The sequence below is a fragment of the Lynx rufus genome, unplaced genomic scaffold (assembly GCF_022079265.1).
Source record: "Lynx rufus isolate CCGP_SWC_20201006 ecotype Redwood Valley unplaced genomic scaffold, mLynRuf1.p SCAF_7, whole genome shotgun sequence".
Classification (NCBI taxonomy): Eukaryota; Metazoa; Chordata; class Mammalia; order Carnivora; family Felidae; genus Lynx; species Lynx rufus.
In genome coordinates this window covers 130,327,522-130,342,290 of record NW_025814889.1, presented here as the reverse complement: position 1 = coordinate 130,342,290, position 14,769 = coordinate 130,327,522, and the positions used below count along the sequence as shown (strand labels likewise).

Here is a 14,769-nt window from a genome sequence, read left to right as displayed (position 1 = left end):
GGTGCTGAAGTGCCGTCTGCCCCCCTCAGGACTAGCTCAGCACCAGAGCTCCCACCCCAGACCGTTGGCTGCTGGTGGGTGGTGGTGACCAGAGAGCCATCCCCTCTTCCTTCACTTCAGAGTGAAAGCTCTTGCCAGGTGCCCTTGGGGTCTAGGTTGGACAGGGTGTGCTCTTTAGTGGAGCCTGAGCTGTTTCTTTGTCTGTATTCCCTCCTGATGGGGTTAAAGTGCTGAATGAACCCACATCTTCCCGGAGTCCTGGGCTACGGAAAATGTGTACACCAGAGTTACCCCGAACTGCTAAGTAGTAGGAAAAGCCTAGGAAGAAGTTGGTGCATTTGAAACCACTGGTCAAGGCAGGGAGCAGGGGTTAAAAGACCCCACAATCCTAACGTGAAGCAATTTACTTTTGTGATGAGTTGGGTTTTTTTTGTTTTTTTTGTTCTGTTTTTTTGAATCAGTCGAGTTTTCCAATGAACAAGATCCCATCTGGCTTTGAGTCTTGTCAGCCAGTCTCCATGGTGTTTGAGTCCGCTTTCTGATTTTATCAATTGAGTGTACTTGGGGCTTCTTCGGAGGACTTGACCTAAGCGTTGCATCTCACCACATTGTGGTGCAGACACAGCCTGTGGGGCGGTGTCTCGGGGTGACTCCAGGGGCAGAGGCACCTGTGAGGACAGCCTCTGGGCATGCGGTCATGGCACACGTCCATCAGACCTACCGGGGATTTCCAGTGCACTAGGTTGGAGAAACTCTGTGATGGGTCATCTGGCTGAGATGTGTCAACCACAGACTAGACCCCAGAAGTTTCTTTTTAAATTAGAACTCTTTTTTTTTTAATGTTTATTTTTGAGAGAGAGAGAGAGGGAGAGAGAGAGAGAGAGAGGAAGGGAGGGAGAGGGAGGAGAAGGGGCAGAGATAGAAGGAGACAGAGGATCCCAAGCGGGCGCTGTGCTGACAGCCAACAGTCTGATACGGGGCTCAAACTCATAAACCGTGAGATCATGACCTGAGCTGGAGTCGGACACTTAACCAACTGAGCCACCCAGGCACCCCTAGCCTAGAACTCTTGAATCGAGTTTCGCTAATGCTTCTCTTACCCTGAGTGTGGGGGCACACGCTGTCTACCTTCTGTTGAGATTCTGGGGCTTCTGAATGCTGACCTTTGCCTTCCCGGGAGGGCAGGGGTAGGGTGCACTCGCCAGGTCAGGCTTCACCTGTGTGATGCTGTGCATTTTCCAGGCTGGTCCCCCTGGCATCCTGGCCCTGCTGGACGAGGAATGCTGGTTCCCCAAAGCCACCGACAAGAGCTTCGTGGAGAAGGTGGTACAGGAGCAGGGCACCCACCCCAAGTTCCAGAAGCCCAAGCAACTGAAGGACAAAGCCGATTTCTGCATCATCCACTACGCAGGCAAGGTGAGGGGAGCACCTGCACGGAAAGGTGCCGGACAGGTGGAGATGCTTCCGTCTAGGCTGAGGAGCTGGGCAGCCCAGGGAGTGGGACGGGGGGCGGGGGGCACTGCTTGTCTAGTGACTCACCCAGCAGTGTGCCTCGACTCTAGAGTTTGAACTAGAACTCTGTCACTCGTTAAGAGGCGTGACTTTGGGCCAGTCAACATCTCTGAGCCTCATCTGGGAAATAGGTAACTGCTGCTGTGCACGGTGACGTGTATTAAATGAGCTTGCGAAGCCCGGTGCTCGGCACAGGTCAGCGCTGTGGGGCAGGGCCACCTCGCCTCTGTGCTCCTGACCTTGTGGGCTGGACCACGTGCGTCGCCCGGGACCGTCCGGACCGTCGTCATGTGCTTTGTGGGATGTTTAGCAGCACTCCTGGCTTCTGCCCACCAGGGGTCAGCAGCACTCTCCCTAGATGTGATGAAAATGTCTAGGCCTCGCCAAACACGGGGTGGGCACGGTCGTCCTGGTTCAGGGCCACCACTGTAGGTGACGGCTTGGTCATCACCGAGCCTGCTCGGCCCCAAAATGGCACAGCTGCCTTCATCCCTAACCGAAGAGGGTACCCTGAGTCCACAGGGGTCTGTGCGTAGAATAAAGCTGGTTGCAGCAAGTTCCGTGTCGCTTGCTTGACGCTCCTAATTAGTCATTGCAGCCCGAGCAGGTGGCGAATCAGGCGAGGAGAGCCACCAGCTTGCATAGCTGACCCTGAGCCACACCTGGTCCCCGCCTGCTGCCCCTGCCCGTGGCCCCACGCTGCCTGGCCACTCCCGCTCAGCCCGCCTGGTCCCTACAGCTGCTGAAGCGCGCAGCTCTTGCCTTTAAAAATACTCATTAAAAAACCCTGTGTCTATAGTCACCTAAGGTAATGTCCCTGAACCTGCATTTCCACCTCTGCCTTTGTTAGAAATGCACGTGCAGTGACGCTCGCCGCGCTCTTGTTGCAGAGTATTATTTATAACACAAAATAGTCGGCACCCCCGAAAGCCTGCTGGGGCGAGCCTGAGCGACGGAAGTGTCCACGTGTGTCCACGCTTGGGCTGCGGCACCGCAGCTAACGGGACAAGCCTGCCGGCTGTGCCCAGGTGGCCACAACGCCGTCCCTGCGGCTTTTGTCATCTCCCAGGAGGTGACTGTGCTCCTAGGGAACAAGAAGCCAGGGTCACACACCTCATCGCCAGTGCGCGTGTGGGAGAACCTCCAGAAGGGGCCAGGGAGGAGCAGTGGCCCGAGAGCAGGGGTCACCTCTGCGCGGTGCTGTGCGTTGGGAAGCGGGAGGCCAAGGTGGCCCGCACGCCATCTGTACTGTTTGGGGAGCTTCACAGTGAAAGTACAGCGGATTGCCCATTCACGTATTTTGGAAAAGGCAACAATCGTGCAAGCTCAGAGAAAACTCGGGCGTCCTGGAAAAAACAAAATAAGTAAATAGATAGGTAGATAGATCGCAAAAGTCCTTGTTCTGTTGCCAGAAAGAAACACTGGAACACTTTGGTTATGTCCTGCTAGGGTTGTTTTCTTTATGTTTGTAATAGAAAAAAAAATAATAATAATACAGACTGTTCTGTGACCTTGGCTGCAACATAGATCTCTTAGTCCCCCGTTGCTGGATGTCCTTGTGCACAGCTTTTCGCCCTCCCGTGTCACGCCGCCCTTGCCACGCCTCAGTTTCTTTCTTGGGGAAGGAAATACCAGCTCAGGGGGTGTTGGCATTGTTAGGCTTCTCCCCACCCCCCGCGGGGCCGGCTTGTTTTCGGGGCCCGCAGTGAGAGCTGGCGTCCCCAGAGCAGCCTGTGACCCGCGCGGCCCCGACCCTTGCAGGTGGATTACAAAGCCGACGAGTGGCTGATGAAGAACATGGACCCCCTGAACGACAACATTGCCACGCTTCTGCACCAGTCCTCCGACAAGTTCGTCTCGGAGCTGTGGAAGGATGGTACGCCCTTTGCGCCCCCCCTCTCTTCCCGCCTCCCCTGCGGTCCCAGGACACGGGGCGGGGGTCCGCCTGACGCAGGCCGGGTGGCCTCCACCCGCGGGAATGACAAGGCGGCCCAAAGCCTCGCCACACAGGTTCCCCCCCCCCCCCCCCCCCGCACTTTACTGCGTTTCCGCCTCTCCTTGGCAGGCCGGTGGCTCTGGAGTTGTTTTCTTTCCTTGTTTCCATCCGTTCCTCCTTTCCTCCTGCCTGGTTTTGCTTTAACCTCTCTGTTGCAGAGATGCAGAACACTCAGAGAGCCTATTTCTATCAACGCTTTCCCATTCTCCACTTAGAACCAGGTGACTGGCCACCCGGAGGGGTGACCCTTGTGTGTGCCGCATCCGGGGCTGTGTGAGACATGCTTCTGCTCAGATATTCTTACCCGCCCCCGCCCTCCCCCGTTGGCTCTTCCTGCCTGACTGTCCTCTTCCCCAGTCCGGCCCCCGGCTCGCGGGCAGGCTGTCGATGTTGATCTGTATGGATCTTGAAAGCGGAAAACAGCAAGTGTGAAAATTCATATGCTTCTCAGAAATGCACGTGCAGAGATGCTCGTGAAACGCTGCTTGAATGGCTGTGCTGTCTCAGCATGAGACTTAGGTGTTGTGCGCCCCCTGCGCCGCGTATGTGCACCTGAAGGCTAAAATCGCATCTGTGCCTGCGTGCAGTGCTCTCAACCAGGGCCTGCCCCTTCTGGGCCGGGCCTCCAGGGGGCAGGACGTGCTCACATGAAACGGCTGGTTATTATGGGGCACATCCGACCTTCCTCCGGGCAACCTGAGTGGCCACAAGCCACCCACTCGCGGGAAACCCTCTGTAGCCGGTAAAACGGGCCCCGGGTTCCTAAGGTCAGAAATGGCTCCCATTTTAATCGACTGGATCATCGAGTCTGTCCTCACTGCCCACTTCGGTCTTGAGCACCTGTTCTTTCTGCCGTCTTCAAATAAATATTAGAGGTCTGGCCGCAAAGGAATAGGAAGCAGACTTTGGCACAGAAGCCTTAGCTTTTATATCCAGTAGCAGAAGCCCTCAACGTTCACATTGGCTCTTGGCTTAAAACTGACCTCAAATCACTGGCCACTTTGGTGAGGTTTGCTGGTTACTTTGGTCTCACCTGGGAGGAAGCAGTTCCTTCATTGCTCTGGGCGTGCGCCCTGGCAAGGGCTGCTTCCTCGGAGGGCGTCTTAGACGACGAACACCCGTGAGCTGGGAGACCTGGCAAGATGCAAGGGCGGGAGGGGGTCTTCAGACTTCAGAATATGCATTGTCAGCACTAGTTCCTGAGACCTCTCTGCTCCTGACGCCATATGCTGTCCCGGGTCCCTGGTTTAGGGAGCTCTGCACGGGAGGCTCCCGGACAGAGAGGGAATCATCTAGAGTCCTATAGACAATGGCAGGTAGCTTCACGGCAAAGGTCAGTGGGAATTCAGAACACTGATTGTTTTTTTTTTTGTCTGTTTGGTTGGGTTTAAAAAAAATTTTTTTGTAAGTTTATTTATGCATTTTGAGAGAAAGAGAGAACGTTAGTAGGGTAAGGGCAGAGAGAGAAGGAGAGAGAATTCTAAGCAGGCTCAGCACTGTTAGTGTAAGAGCCCGGTGAGGGGCTCGAGCTCACGAATCGTGAGTTCATGACCCGAAACCAAGAGTCAGATGTTTCATCAACTGAGCCACCCAGGTGCCCCTGTTTGTTCGTATTTTTAACGGGACCATGGGACTAGAGGATTCTGCAGGTCAGGTTTTAACACCTCCTTAGAACCAGCCTAGCGGCATAGCCTGGAAGCTTTATCGCATCTCTCTGGGAATAGAAGCTTCGACAGTGGGCTGAAGATGGTTAATGTGAATGTGGGGTTGGCCAGTAGACCGTCCCCCTTAATGGCTTAGCCGGCTCTCTCAACCCTTTCCTGCTTCCTGTTCACAACATCAAGTTTGCTGAACGTTTGAGGTTGATCTCAGCTCTCTGTGTAGATTCTAAGTAGAAGTGGTCCCACTGTTCCGGAGTTCCCCCTCCTTCTGTCCAGGTGTCTGTCCGTCTCTTTCCTGTCCCTCCATCCCCCCCCCCCCCCCCCCGCTAGGACCACTGGGTATTCATGTGCTGTTTGGGTGGTCTCCACAGTGGACCGCATCATCGGCCTGGACCAGGTGGCCGGCATGTCGGAGACGGCGCTGCCTGGGGCCTTCAAGACTCGGAAGGGCATGTTCCGCACCGTGGGGCAGCTCTACAAGGAGCAGCTGGCCAAGCTGATGGCCACGCTGCGGAACACCAACCCCAACTTTGTCCGCTGCATCATCCCCAACCACGAGAAGAAGGTGCGGGCGCTAGGCCCCTGTCTGTCTCCCCGGGCAGAACTGATTCCTCCCCACACACACCCTGAGAGCCTCAGTGAAGGCCCCCCCCCGCCCCCCGGCTGCGATCGTAGCCACCTTCCTGCTTGGGCACACCGTCTCTCTGTGGCCGTTCCCAGACCTGGGTCGGGTAACGTGGCTGTCCAAACCCGCGGGCCGCAGTGATGCCCGTTCCCGGGGGCTGTTCTCCCGTTGAGTCCGGAGGGGGCCTTGCCCTGCCTTTCTCCATCAATCCTCCACACGGGGGCGAGACCACATGCACGTTATTTGTTTCTCCAGGCTGGCAAACTGGACCCCCACCTGGTGCTGGATCAGCTGCGCTGCAACGGGGTTCTGGAAGGCATCCGCATCTGCCGCCAGGGCTTTCCCAACAGGGTGGTCTTCCAGGAGTTCCGGCAGCGGTGAGCCTCGGCCGGGAGCCTGTGTCTCCGGGGGCAGGGCACCTGGGCGAGGGAGCGGTGTCCCCGTCCACGGAGAGCTGAGGTCCGGCCCTCTCCCGCTCCTTCTCTGTGCCGCCCTCTGTGTGAGAAGGGATTTTTATTCCTAGTGATTGGGAGGCTTTGCTGCTGTTGGAGGAACCAGGAAGAGAAATTCAAAAGGAATCAGCTGGAGACTGGGGTGTTAGAGGAACTTTGTAGAAAAATGGAGATTGCAGAGCACTGCAGCCTCTGGCCGTGCGCACAGAGAGGGGCGTTGATGACACCGTCCTGTTTGCCTCACAGCTGCGTTCAGTGCCAGCCCTGTTTCTGGGGCCATCCCACACGTTAGAGGCCCTGCGGCACCCTGGGGGAGAAGGGGAGCGCGGCCTTCCCGGGTTAGAGATGCGGACAGTGGGCAGTTAGCAATCGGGGAGCCCAACCTAAAGCTCGCCCTCGAGTGGCCGAAACAGCCCAACGTGAGTTTCCATTCACTTTCTGGAAAACACGCAGGCGGCCTTTCTGTGCTGTTCAGCCTAAGAAAAGAGGAGGGTGGGATTTGCCAAATGTCTTCCTTCCTCGGGAGACTGTGGGGGAGAGAAGGCTGTGTTGCCCCGTAGGGCCCATCCTCCTCTCTCCGTGTGCCCCAGGCCACGTGGAATCCAAGCAAGGGTCCAGTGCAAGCATGGCTGACCAGGCTCCCCTTTTTTGCTCAGATACGAGATCCTGACACCAAACTCCATTCCTAAGGGCTTCATGGACGGGAAGCAGGCGTGTGTGCTCATGGTGAGTACGGCTGCCACCTGTGCCTCCCTCTGGGGGTGGGCCCTCGGGCGGGAGGGTGCCCGTGTGCCCGGACAAGTGCCCCTCTCACCCGATGACGCCTGTGCTCCGTGGTCCCGCTCTTGCTCTGGTCCTGATCCTGCCAGGCGCTCCAAGCGGGGGACCAGGGCCGTGTAGAGGACACCGGTGCTCCAGCCGTGGCAGGGCTCTGATGTAGGAGGGGCTCTCCCTTCCTCTGGGGCACATTCTCGAGCTTTCTTGCTCATATCTCCTCTGATCGTCACGCCCAGTGTGGTCAGCAGAGGGCACTTCCCCACCAGGGGAGCAGGCCCCGAGCACTGCAGCTGCCCCAACCTGCGCAGCGCATGCTTCCGGACGTTTCCTCTCGGCCCCTAGAGCAGTGCCTGATGTGCGTTGGGCACTCTGAACTCTGCCGTGATGAAGGACGGCCTGTGGCGATGCCAGCCAAGCCGGGGCCTGATCCCACTGTGTCGTACTTCCTACTTTGTGGGCGTCCTGTTGTTCCTGATGGCCCAGGGTTAGCGGCCACTGCCTTTGGTCTCCTTTACTGGGCATTCTTCCCAAAGAGGAGGGAGGATGGGCTAGGGCGTTGGCAGAAAGAGAAGAGGGAAGAAGGAATCCAACGCCGACTGTGTGGGAGACTGTGCGTCAGATGATAGGGAGGTGGGGTAGGAGGGAGGAAACCGTTCCCCACTGTCCCGCGCTCACCAGCCCCACCCTGTGGGACAGAAGGCGTGATCGGTGGAGGGTGTCTGGGCCACCCTTTCTCCAGGAGACTCAGTTAGTGGCTGTCCAGGTTAAAGGCCCCTCCTTCAGGTGCAGGGAGGGAAGATACCCACGCTGGCTCTGGCCCAGCCTCCCCTTCCTCCGGGATGACCGGGGCGTCTGTGGGCCCCAAAGCTCCCTCGGACCTGACTCCGCCCACTGCAGGCTCTGCCTTTTCAGAGCTAGTGCAGAATCCTCCTCTCCCAGGAAGACAGGCGGCCCCTTGCCGGTGGGTAAACGAGAGAGCCTTGTGCCGTACCGAAACCGCTCGGTGATGGCACTGGCCGCTGAGATCTGCTCCTTACCCAGTACGTGTGGCCCCAGGCTGAGCACTTTGCTCTCCTTTCAGTTCCCGCAGCTGTCCTGGGGAGGAGGCACTATGACTTGCTTTCTTTGTTCACTGTTTAAAAAAAAAAAAAAAAAAAAAAATCAAAGCCTTATTCCCATCTTCTAGCTGAGGGAGGGTGGGTTCCCAGAGGCTAAAGCCCCAGGCACCTAATCAGCGTTTGGTGCCGGGCTTGGCCTGAACTGGAGCGTGTCCTAGTCCTGGGTGAGGAGGTTGACGACGCTCGGCCAGCTCTCTCTGAGGGCAGCGCGGCTGGGCATTGGTAGTCCGTGATCGCGGTGTGCGGGGGCGGGAGGTCGAAGGAGAGGTCTTCAGGTCCCTTTAACGTCCAGGTTCTGTGTCTTTCTGCCGTCTCATGCGTCACTGCGCCCTGTGTGGGAAGCCACCCGCCCCTCCTCCCGGCATCCTCCGAGCCCGCCTTCTCTGGCTCCGGGGCCGCACAGGCTGCCCAGCGGAGAAGCGGCCGCTGGCAGAGAGCCTCTCGGGGACAGACCACTGGCTCTCCGCGTTGCTCTGAGGGCCCCGTGGTGGCACGTGGTGAACGGCCTGCTCCGCTCCCGTCTAGATCAAAGCCTTGGAGCTGGACAGCAACCTGTACCGCATCGGCCAGAGTAAGGTCTTCTTCCGGGCCGGCGTGCTGGCCCACCTGGAGGAGGAGCGGGACCTGAAGATCACCGACGTCATCATCGGGTTCCAGGCCTGCTGCAGAGGCTACCTTGCCAGGAAGTAAGTCCTTAGAGGGGCCCGCCTCCGCCCAGCCTGCCTGTGCGCGGGCCCTTCCCAGCCTTCCTGCCGCACGGGGGACTGTAGGGAACTGGTGGCCTGGGACGCCCTGACGCCAGTCGGAGGTCCAAGGGACGCCCACGTGGAGCTCCCTGCTCCCTGCCTTCTGAGTTTGTGTCTGAGGTTTTAGGTGACGGGCTGGGAAGGGGGTGACTCTGTGCTCGGATTTGCCTGTCCCACACAGTCCTGTTTGCCAGTTCCTCGTGTGGGGATGATGCCCGGAACCTGGTCGTCCCCAGAGTCCCCTGTGCTCCCGGGGCCCAGAGACTGTCCTTGGGTCCAGAGCAGCTCCTTTGAGAGTCGGGCTCACGTGCTGCAGGACAGCAGGTGTGGGAGTTGCACGTTAGTCTCCTGACCGGGTCTGTGCTGAGGGACGTACATTCCACGTGAGCTGTGAGCACTGGGGGACAGAACAGGGGTTTGTGGTATCGGACCCACAGAGTCTTCGTTTATCCAGAAGCCCCCGGTCGACACCTTGAGCCCCCCTTTGTAGGACGTCAGCTGCTGACGTTTTCCTGCCAATCAGAAGCCCCCGGTAGCAGGTGGCAGGAGGATGGGACGCTAAAGTCAGTACATGTCCTCAGCCACCGGCCGTCACACTTGACTCGGACCTAGTTAGCTCGCAAGGGACTTTCACCCCTCGAACCCACTTCTCCCTTGGTGAAGGAGGGTGGTCGGGCTCCTTGTCGCCTTCTGTGGGGTCACCCACAGGACTCAGCGCCAAGGCTGGGCCTCTCCGCCGCACTCCTGTCCAGAGGTCTGCGGTCCCCCGCCCTGACCGCGTCTCTCCACCCAGGGCCTTCGCCAAGCGGCAACAGCAGCTGACGGCCATGAAGGTCCTGCAGAGGAACTGCGCCGCCTACCTGAAGCTGCGGAACTGGCAGTGGTGGCGGCTCTTCACCAAGGTGGGTTTCGGAAGGCGGCCCCACCTCCCCGTGGCCCGGTGGGCGCTCTGCCGGCCCCAGCTGCAGCGGAGGGGGACAGCGACCTCACGCCGGCCTCTGTGCGGGACTCACAGCCCCCGGGGTGGCTCCCTGACCGCGTGAGCCCGAGGCGGCCCTGCCCCGCCCGGTCTGGAGTGTGCAAGCCGTGTCGTGCCTGGTGCACGCTGGTGCACGCGGCCCAGCCTGCCGTCGGGCTCAGAGCAGCTCCCGAGGTGTGACGGCCCCGCGTGCTGCCCGCGCTGTGCCCCCAAGCAGCCGCGGGGCAGTGGGTCAGAATCCGCACGCAGTCGTTCAGCGGCTTTGTTTGTTTTTAACGTTTTATTTATTTATTGGGGCGGGGGTGGCAGGGTTGAGGGGCAGAGAGGGAGAGAGAATCCCAAGCAGGCTCTGCGACGCGGGGCTCAATCTCACAAACCATGAGATCATGACCTGACCCGAAATCAAGGGTCCAATGACGCTCACTCAATGCAGCCACGCAGGGGCCCCTCAGCTGCTTTTGTTTGTAAAAAATAGCCTAAAGAAGAGAATAAAAGCTCACGTGTAATCCCTTCAACCCCAAGCCAACGGCAGTATTGAGTAGATGTCTCAATATTTATTCCCGCTATCTTTTCTCCCTTAAGTCTTTGCTCAGTAAGCCATGTGCATTCTTACCCAGCTGAGCTCTGATTTCTGTAGACAATCTTGTGTTTTATATTTTCCATTTAGAATTCCTTCACGAGCATCATTTTTTAAAAGTTAGCATGTTGTGGGGGCGCCTGGGTGGCTCAGTCAGTTGGGTGGCCAGCTTCGGCTCAGGTCATGATCTCACGGTCCGTGGGTTCGAGCCCCACAATGGGCTCTGTGCTGACAGCTCGGAGCCTGGAGCCTGCTTCGGATTCTGTGTCTCCCTCTCTCTCTGCCCCTCCCTTGCTCATGCCCTGTCTCTCTCTCTTAAAGGTAAATGTTAAAAAAAATTTTTTTTTTAATTTTTTTTTTTAATGTTTATTTATTTTTGAGACAGAGAGAGACAGAGCATGAACAGGGGAGGGGCAGAGAGAAAAAAATTTTTTTTTTAAGTTAGCACGTTGTTCCCTGGAAATGTGTCGTATTTTACCTGGTTACTTTCCCCACGGTGTCTCTTCAGCTCATTCCCAGTTTCTCACCGTTGTAAACAATGCCGTCCTGAACACCTTCCTGCATACGTGGGGGCCGTTTCCCTGCCGTGTAATTAGCGGGGCAGAGGCCTGTGGCACACGGCACCGAGTTGATCCCCAGAAAGCTCGTGTGTGTTTGCACCTCCTTCCCGTCAGTCTCGCCAGCTTGCGTAGGCACAGGTGAGGGGAAGGCCTCATGTTTTGGCCATGCCCCCGTCTCCCCTTCTAGGTCAAGCCGCTGCTGCAGGTGAGCCGGCAGGAGGAGGAGATGATGGCCAAGGAGGAGGAGCTGGTGAAGGTCCGCGAGAAGCAGCTGGCTGCTGAGAACAGGCTCACGGAGATGGAGACGCTCCAGTCCCAGGTAGGTATCTGCAGGCTTCGCCCCGGAGGTTCGCGCATCCGCACCCGGTGCTGCCACCTGCTGGCCACCAGTAGGCGGGGCATGTTTGGGGTTTAAGGAGATGTCAACGGTCACTGTCAAGCAGCGTTCGTCTCTCCACAGTCCCCCTTCGGGGTCCTTTGAGGTAGGGAGGGCCCCCCCCGCGGGATGGGAGGTTCCTGAGTGTTAGGTTAGCCTCTCTGAGCCTGCATCCTGGGGTTCGCCGTGGCCAGCTCACGGAGTAGCGGTGAAAGATAAAGAACACGATGTTTAGGAAGCGCCCGGGAGCCGAAGCAGCCTCCCCCTTGACCCCCCCCGACCCCCCCCCACCATGGGAGCCGAGCAAGAGAGCACCTGGCCCCGACTGGCCCGAGGAGGTCGTAGGGGCTTACGTGTTCCGCGTTCTCCCCGCAGCTCATGGCGGAGAAGTTACAGCTGCAGGAGCAGCTCCAGGCGGAAACGGAACTGTGTGCCGAGGCGGAGGAGCTGCGGGCCCGCCTGACCGCCAAGAAGCAGGAGCTGGAAGAGATCTGCCATGACCTGGAGGCCAGGGTGGAGGAGGAGGAGGAGCGCTGCCAGCACCTGCAGGCCGAGAAGAAGAAAATGCAGCAGAACATCCAGGTAGAGGAGGGGGCGGGGCCGGACGCCGGAAATGGGGCGGCGGGGACGGGACCAGAGGCAACGCGGAGGCCCCCAGCGCTGCCAGCGGGGCCTCGGGCCCGTCTGGTTTCCCTGCCCCCGGTGCTCGCCGCGGCCAGCGTGAGTGGCCGGGGCGATCGGCTCGGCCTCGCTCGTGGCGGCACCGCAGAACGAGGGGCCACGCGACCGGACCGGGCCTCTCGTCCCCGTACCCCAGTTTTACAGACAGAACCCCCACGAGCGGGGGGCGGGCCGCGCGGCCCGCCACCCCTCACGGTCTCCCCGGCTCCGCGGTAGGAACTGGAGGAGCAGCTGGAGGAGGAGGAGAGCGCCCGCCAGAAGCTGCAGCTGGAGAAGGTGACCACCGAGGCCAAGCTCAAGAAGCTGGAAGAAGACCAGATCATCATGGAGGACCAGAACTGCAAGCTGGCCAAGGTGAGGCCCCGAGCGTGGAGACGCGGGGCCGCGGAGGGCGAGCGGCCGGGCGCAGGCGGCTTGAGGCCCGCGGCCTCCTCCCCCTGCCTGTGGCGCTGCGGCTTCTGCTGGGTCATGGTCACAGCTCCTCTTCCGGGGTGTCCGCATTCTCTGGGAGCCAGCGTCCTGTTCAAAGGGATGTTTCTCACAGCGGAGTGGGGCCCAAGGGGAAGGTTTGGCCTCTGTTCTCAGTTAGGCTCTTGGCCGGCTCCCGAGACTCGTATCTGAGGGGTTTCGCGCCTCAGTCACCAGCGGGCTCTCCGCACCTCGGTGGCTCAGTGTTGTGGGGCGGGTGCCCTCCTCCAGCCGTCTCCAGGGTGGTGGCTGTTTCTCTCAGAGCCAAGTCGGGTCCCTGTCAGAGTCTGCCGGTGAGCGGATCAAAGCCCAGAGGTGTGTCACAGAAGGAAGGAGGGGGGGCAGGATGTCGTCCTCGATCCCCAGAGCAGGGACTGAGGGGTTGAGGGGGCAGGACGCCTGCCTGCAGACTCTGACACGAGACCGAGGTGCATGCTGAGCGATGGCGCTTGCTGGGTGGGGCACCTTCGTGGGGCACCTTGCTGACGTTAGGACCCTAGCGGTGGCCACACAGCAGAAAGCCAGGACAGCAGCCGTGGCTGTGTGGGAACACAAGTAAGGGGGGGTGGGTCACGGCCCACCTAGTGGATGAGTGTGGGGCACAGAGAGGGCGGTGTCACTGTGTGTGAATCCCCTTGGCGATGCTAGCTGCCACCTGGACGCCGTTCTAACCCAAGCCCAGAGGGGTGACACAGGCCCAGGAAGGCCTTGGGCACCCACGTTTGTAGACCCTAAGGAAGCTTATCCGGCTCTTTCAGGGGCGCTGGTGACCTTTCAAAATTACCCTCTGATCCAGGAACTCCTAGTGAATCAAGTAGTTAAGGCCCGCCCCTTCGTCCAATTCTAAATTGCCGGGCGAGTCATAGTTTGAAGGAGAGCTGAAGCGTTCTGTGCTCAACTAACTTTAAGCTCTGACCCTCCCTCGCCCCCACAGGAAAAGAAGCTTCTGGAAGACAGAATAGCGGAATTCACCACCAACCTCATGGAAGAGGAGGAGAAATCCAAGAGCCTTGCCAAACTCAAGAACAAACACGAGGCGATGATCACCGACCTGGAAGGTGAGAGGGCGGTGGGCGGGAGCTGACGGACCCAGGGACCAGGCCCCCTGCCTCCCCAGCCTGGGCCTCGCTCTTGTGCTGGTCTCACGTTCGTGTGTGCAGGCAGGCTCTCAGTCTGCAACTCCCAGCCACCGCTCTGAAAGCCTAGGGACAACTCTGTCTCTATGGGAGCCTGGGCCTCCAGGCACTGGCTGGGCTGGGGAGGGGCGTCCCCAACGTGAGGAGCTCTCGAGAGAACGAGTCGGCGTCTCTCCGTTGTCATGTGCCGTGAGCTGCGCAGGACTGACTTCCTACGAGGTTCTGGGTGCGACCCTCACTCTGCCACTTTACCAGCTGTGTCATCCTGTCAGCCTCTTTTCTCTTCCCGCCAAGGGGGACACGGTGAACGGGCGGCCATGGGAACTGAACTCAACCACATAGAGACACGCTGTGTATGCTGTGCTGGACAGGTGCCGTGAGAGGCCGTTGCTTGACGTGGGGCAGGGTGACAATCGTGCCTTTGCCTCCCTGGGTCCCTGGAGGAGGACCGGGTAGATAGAACACAGGTCTGTGTCTGTCTGCAGACTTCTCACCCCTGCGTCTGGAGAGGCGTGGACGGCAGAGGGAGAGGGGAGAGGGCACCATGGGGGTGCTCTGAGCTTGTGCCAGAAACCTCAGCTCCCTTGGTGGAGACACAGGGCAGCCCGGCCTGTCTGGGGCGCTTGTTGATGCCCCCTGGACGTAGGGCCCACACCAGCCAGGTTGACCTGCAGGAGGGCTTTCCCGGCCCCCCCGGCCCCGTCGCATTTGTATGGGACGAGGCGAGTCAGACCGGCAAGGGGAAGCAAGGTGCTGACAGAGGTCTCCCCCCACGGACTCCCTGCCTTGGCCCGGAACAGTCTGAAACACTCAGCCATCCAGGTGTAGGAGGGTACAGCCCCCAGGGCAGGTGCACACAGAGAGGGTCTGGTTAGTTTGACACCGCTGAGTGTTAAAGATGTGGAGCCGTCCAAACACACACACACACACACACACACACACACACACACACACACGGCTGGTGGGGGCATAAACTGTTAGGCGGCCTTGATCCATCTGGCGTTGCCTGGTGAGGTAGAAGCTTCACATGCCCCCAACCAACCCAACGTTCCCGGCCCTGTGCGCTGGGGGGTCCCGGGCAGGAGCGCTCCCGGCAGCACCATTC

The 14,769-nt window shown here is 59.2% G+C and overlaps 1 protein-coding gene across 1 annotated transcript in view; it reads left to right on the top strand.

Annotated features, from left to right (window-relative positions):
- MYH9 (myosin heavy chain 9) overlaps positions 1-14,769 on the top strand; it is a 93,890-nt gene that overhangs the window by 63,410 nt on the left and 15,711 nt on the right. Inside the window, exons 14-24 of the mRNA XM_047067330.1 lie at positions 1,243-1,416; positions 3,274-3,388; positions 5,541-5,734; positions 6,050-6,171; positions 6,903-6,972; positions 8,667-8,827; positions 9,681-9,789; positions 11,191-11,322; positions 11,755-11,961; positions 12,277-12,414; positions 13,463-13,586. Of these exons, the coding sequence (XP_046923286.1) occupies positions 1,243-1,416; positions 3,274-3,388; positions 5,541-5,734; positions 6,050-6,171; positions 6,903-6,972; positions 8,667-8,827; positions 9,681-9,789; positions 11,191-11,322; positions 11,755-11,961; positions 12,277-12,414; positions 13,463-13,586 (1,546 nt within the window). The remainder of the gene's footprint in view (positions 1-1,242; positions 1,417-3,273; positions 3,389-5,540; positions 5,735-6,049; positions 6,172-6,902; positions 6,973-8,666; positions 8,828-9,680; positions 9,790-11,190; positions 11,323-11,754; positions 11,962-12,276; positions 12,415-13,462; positions 13,587-14,769) is intronic.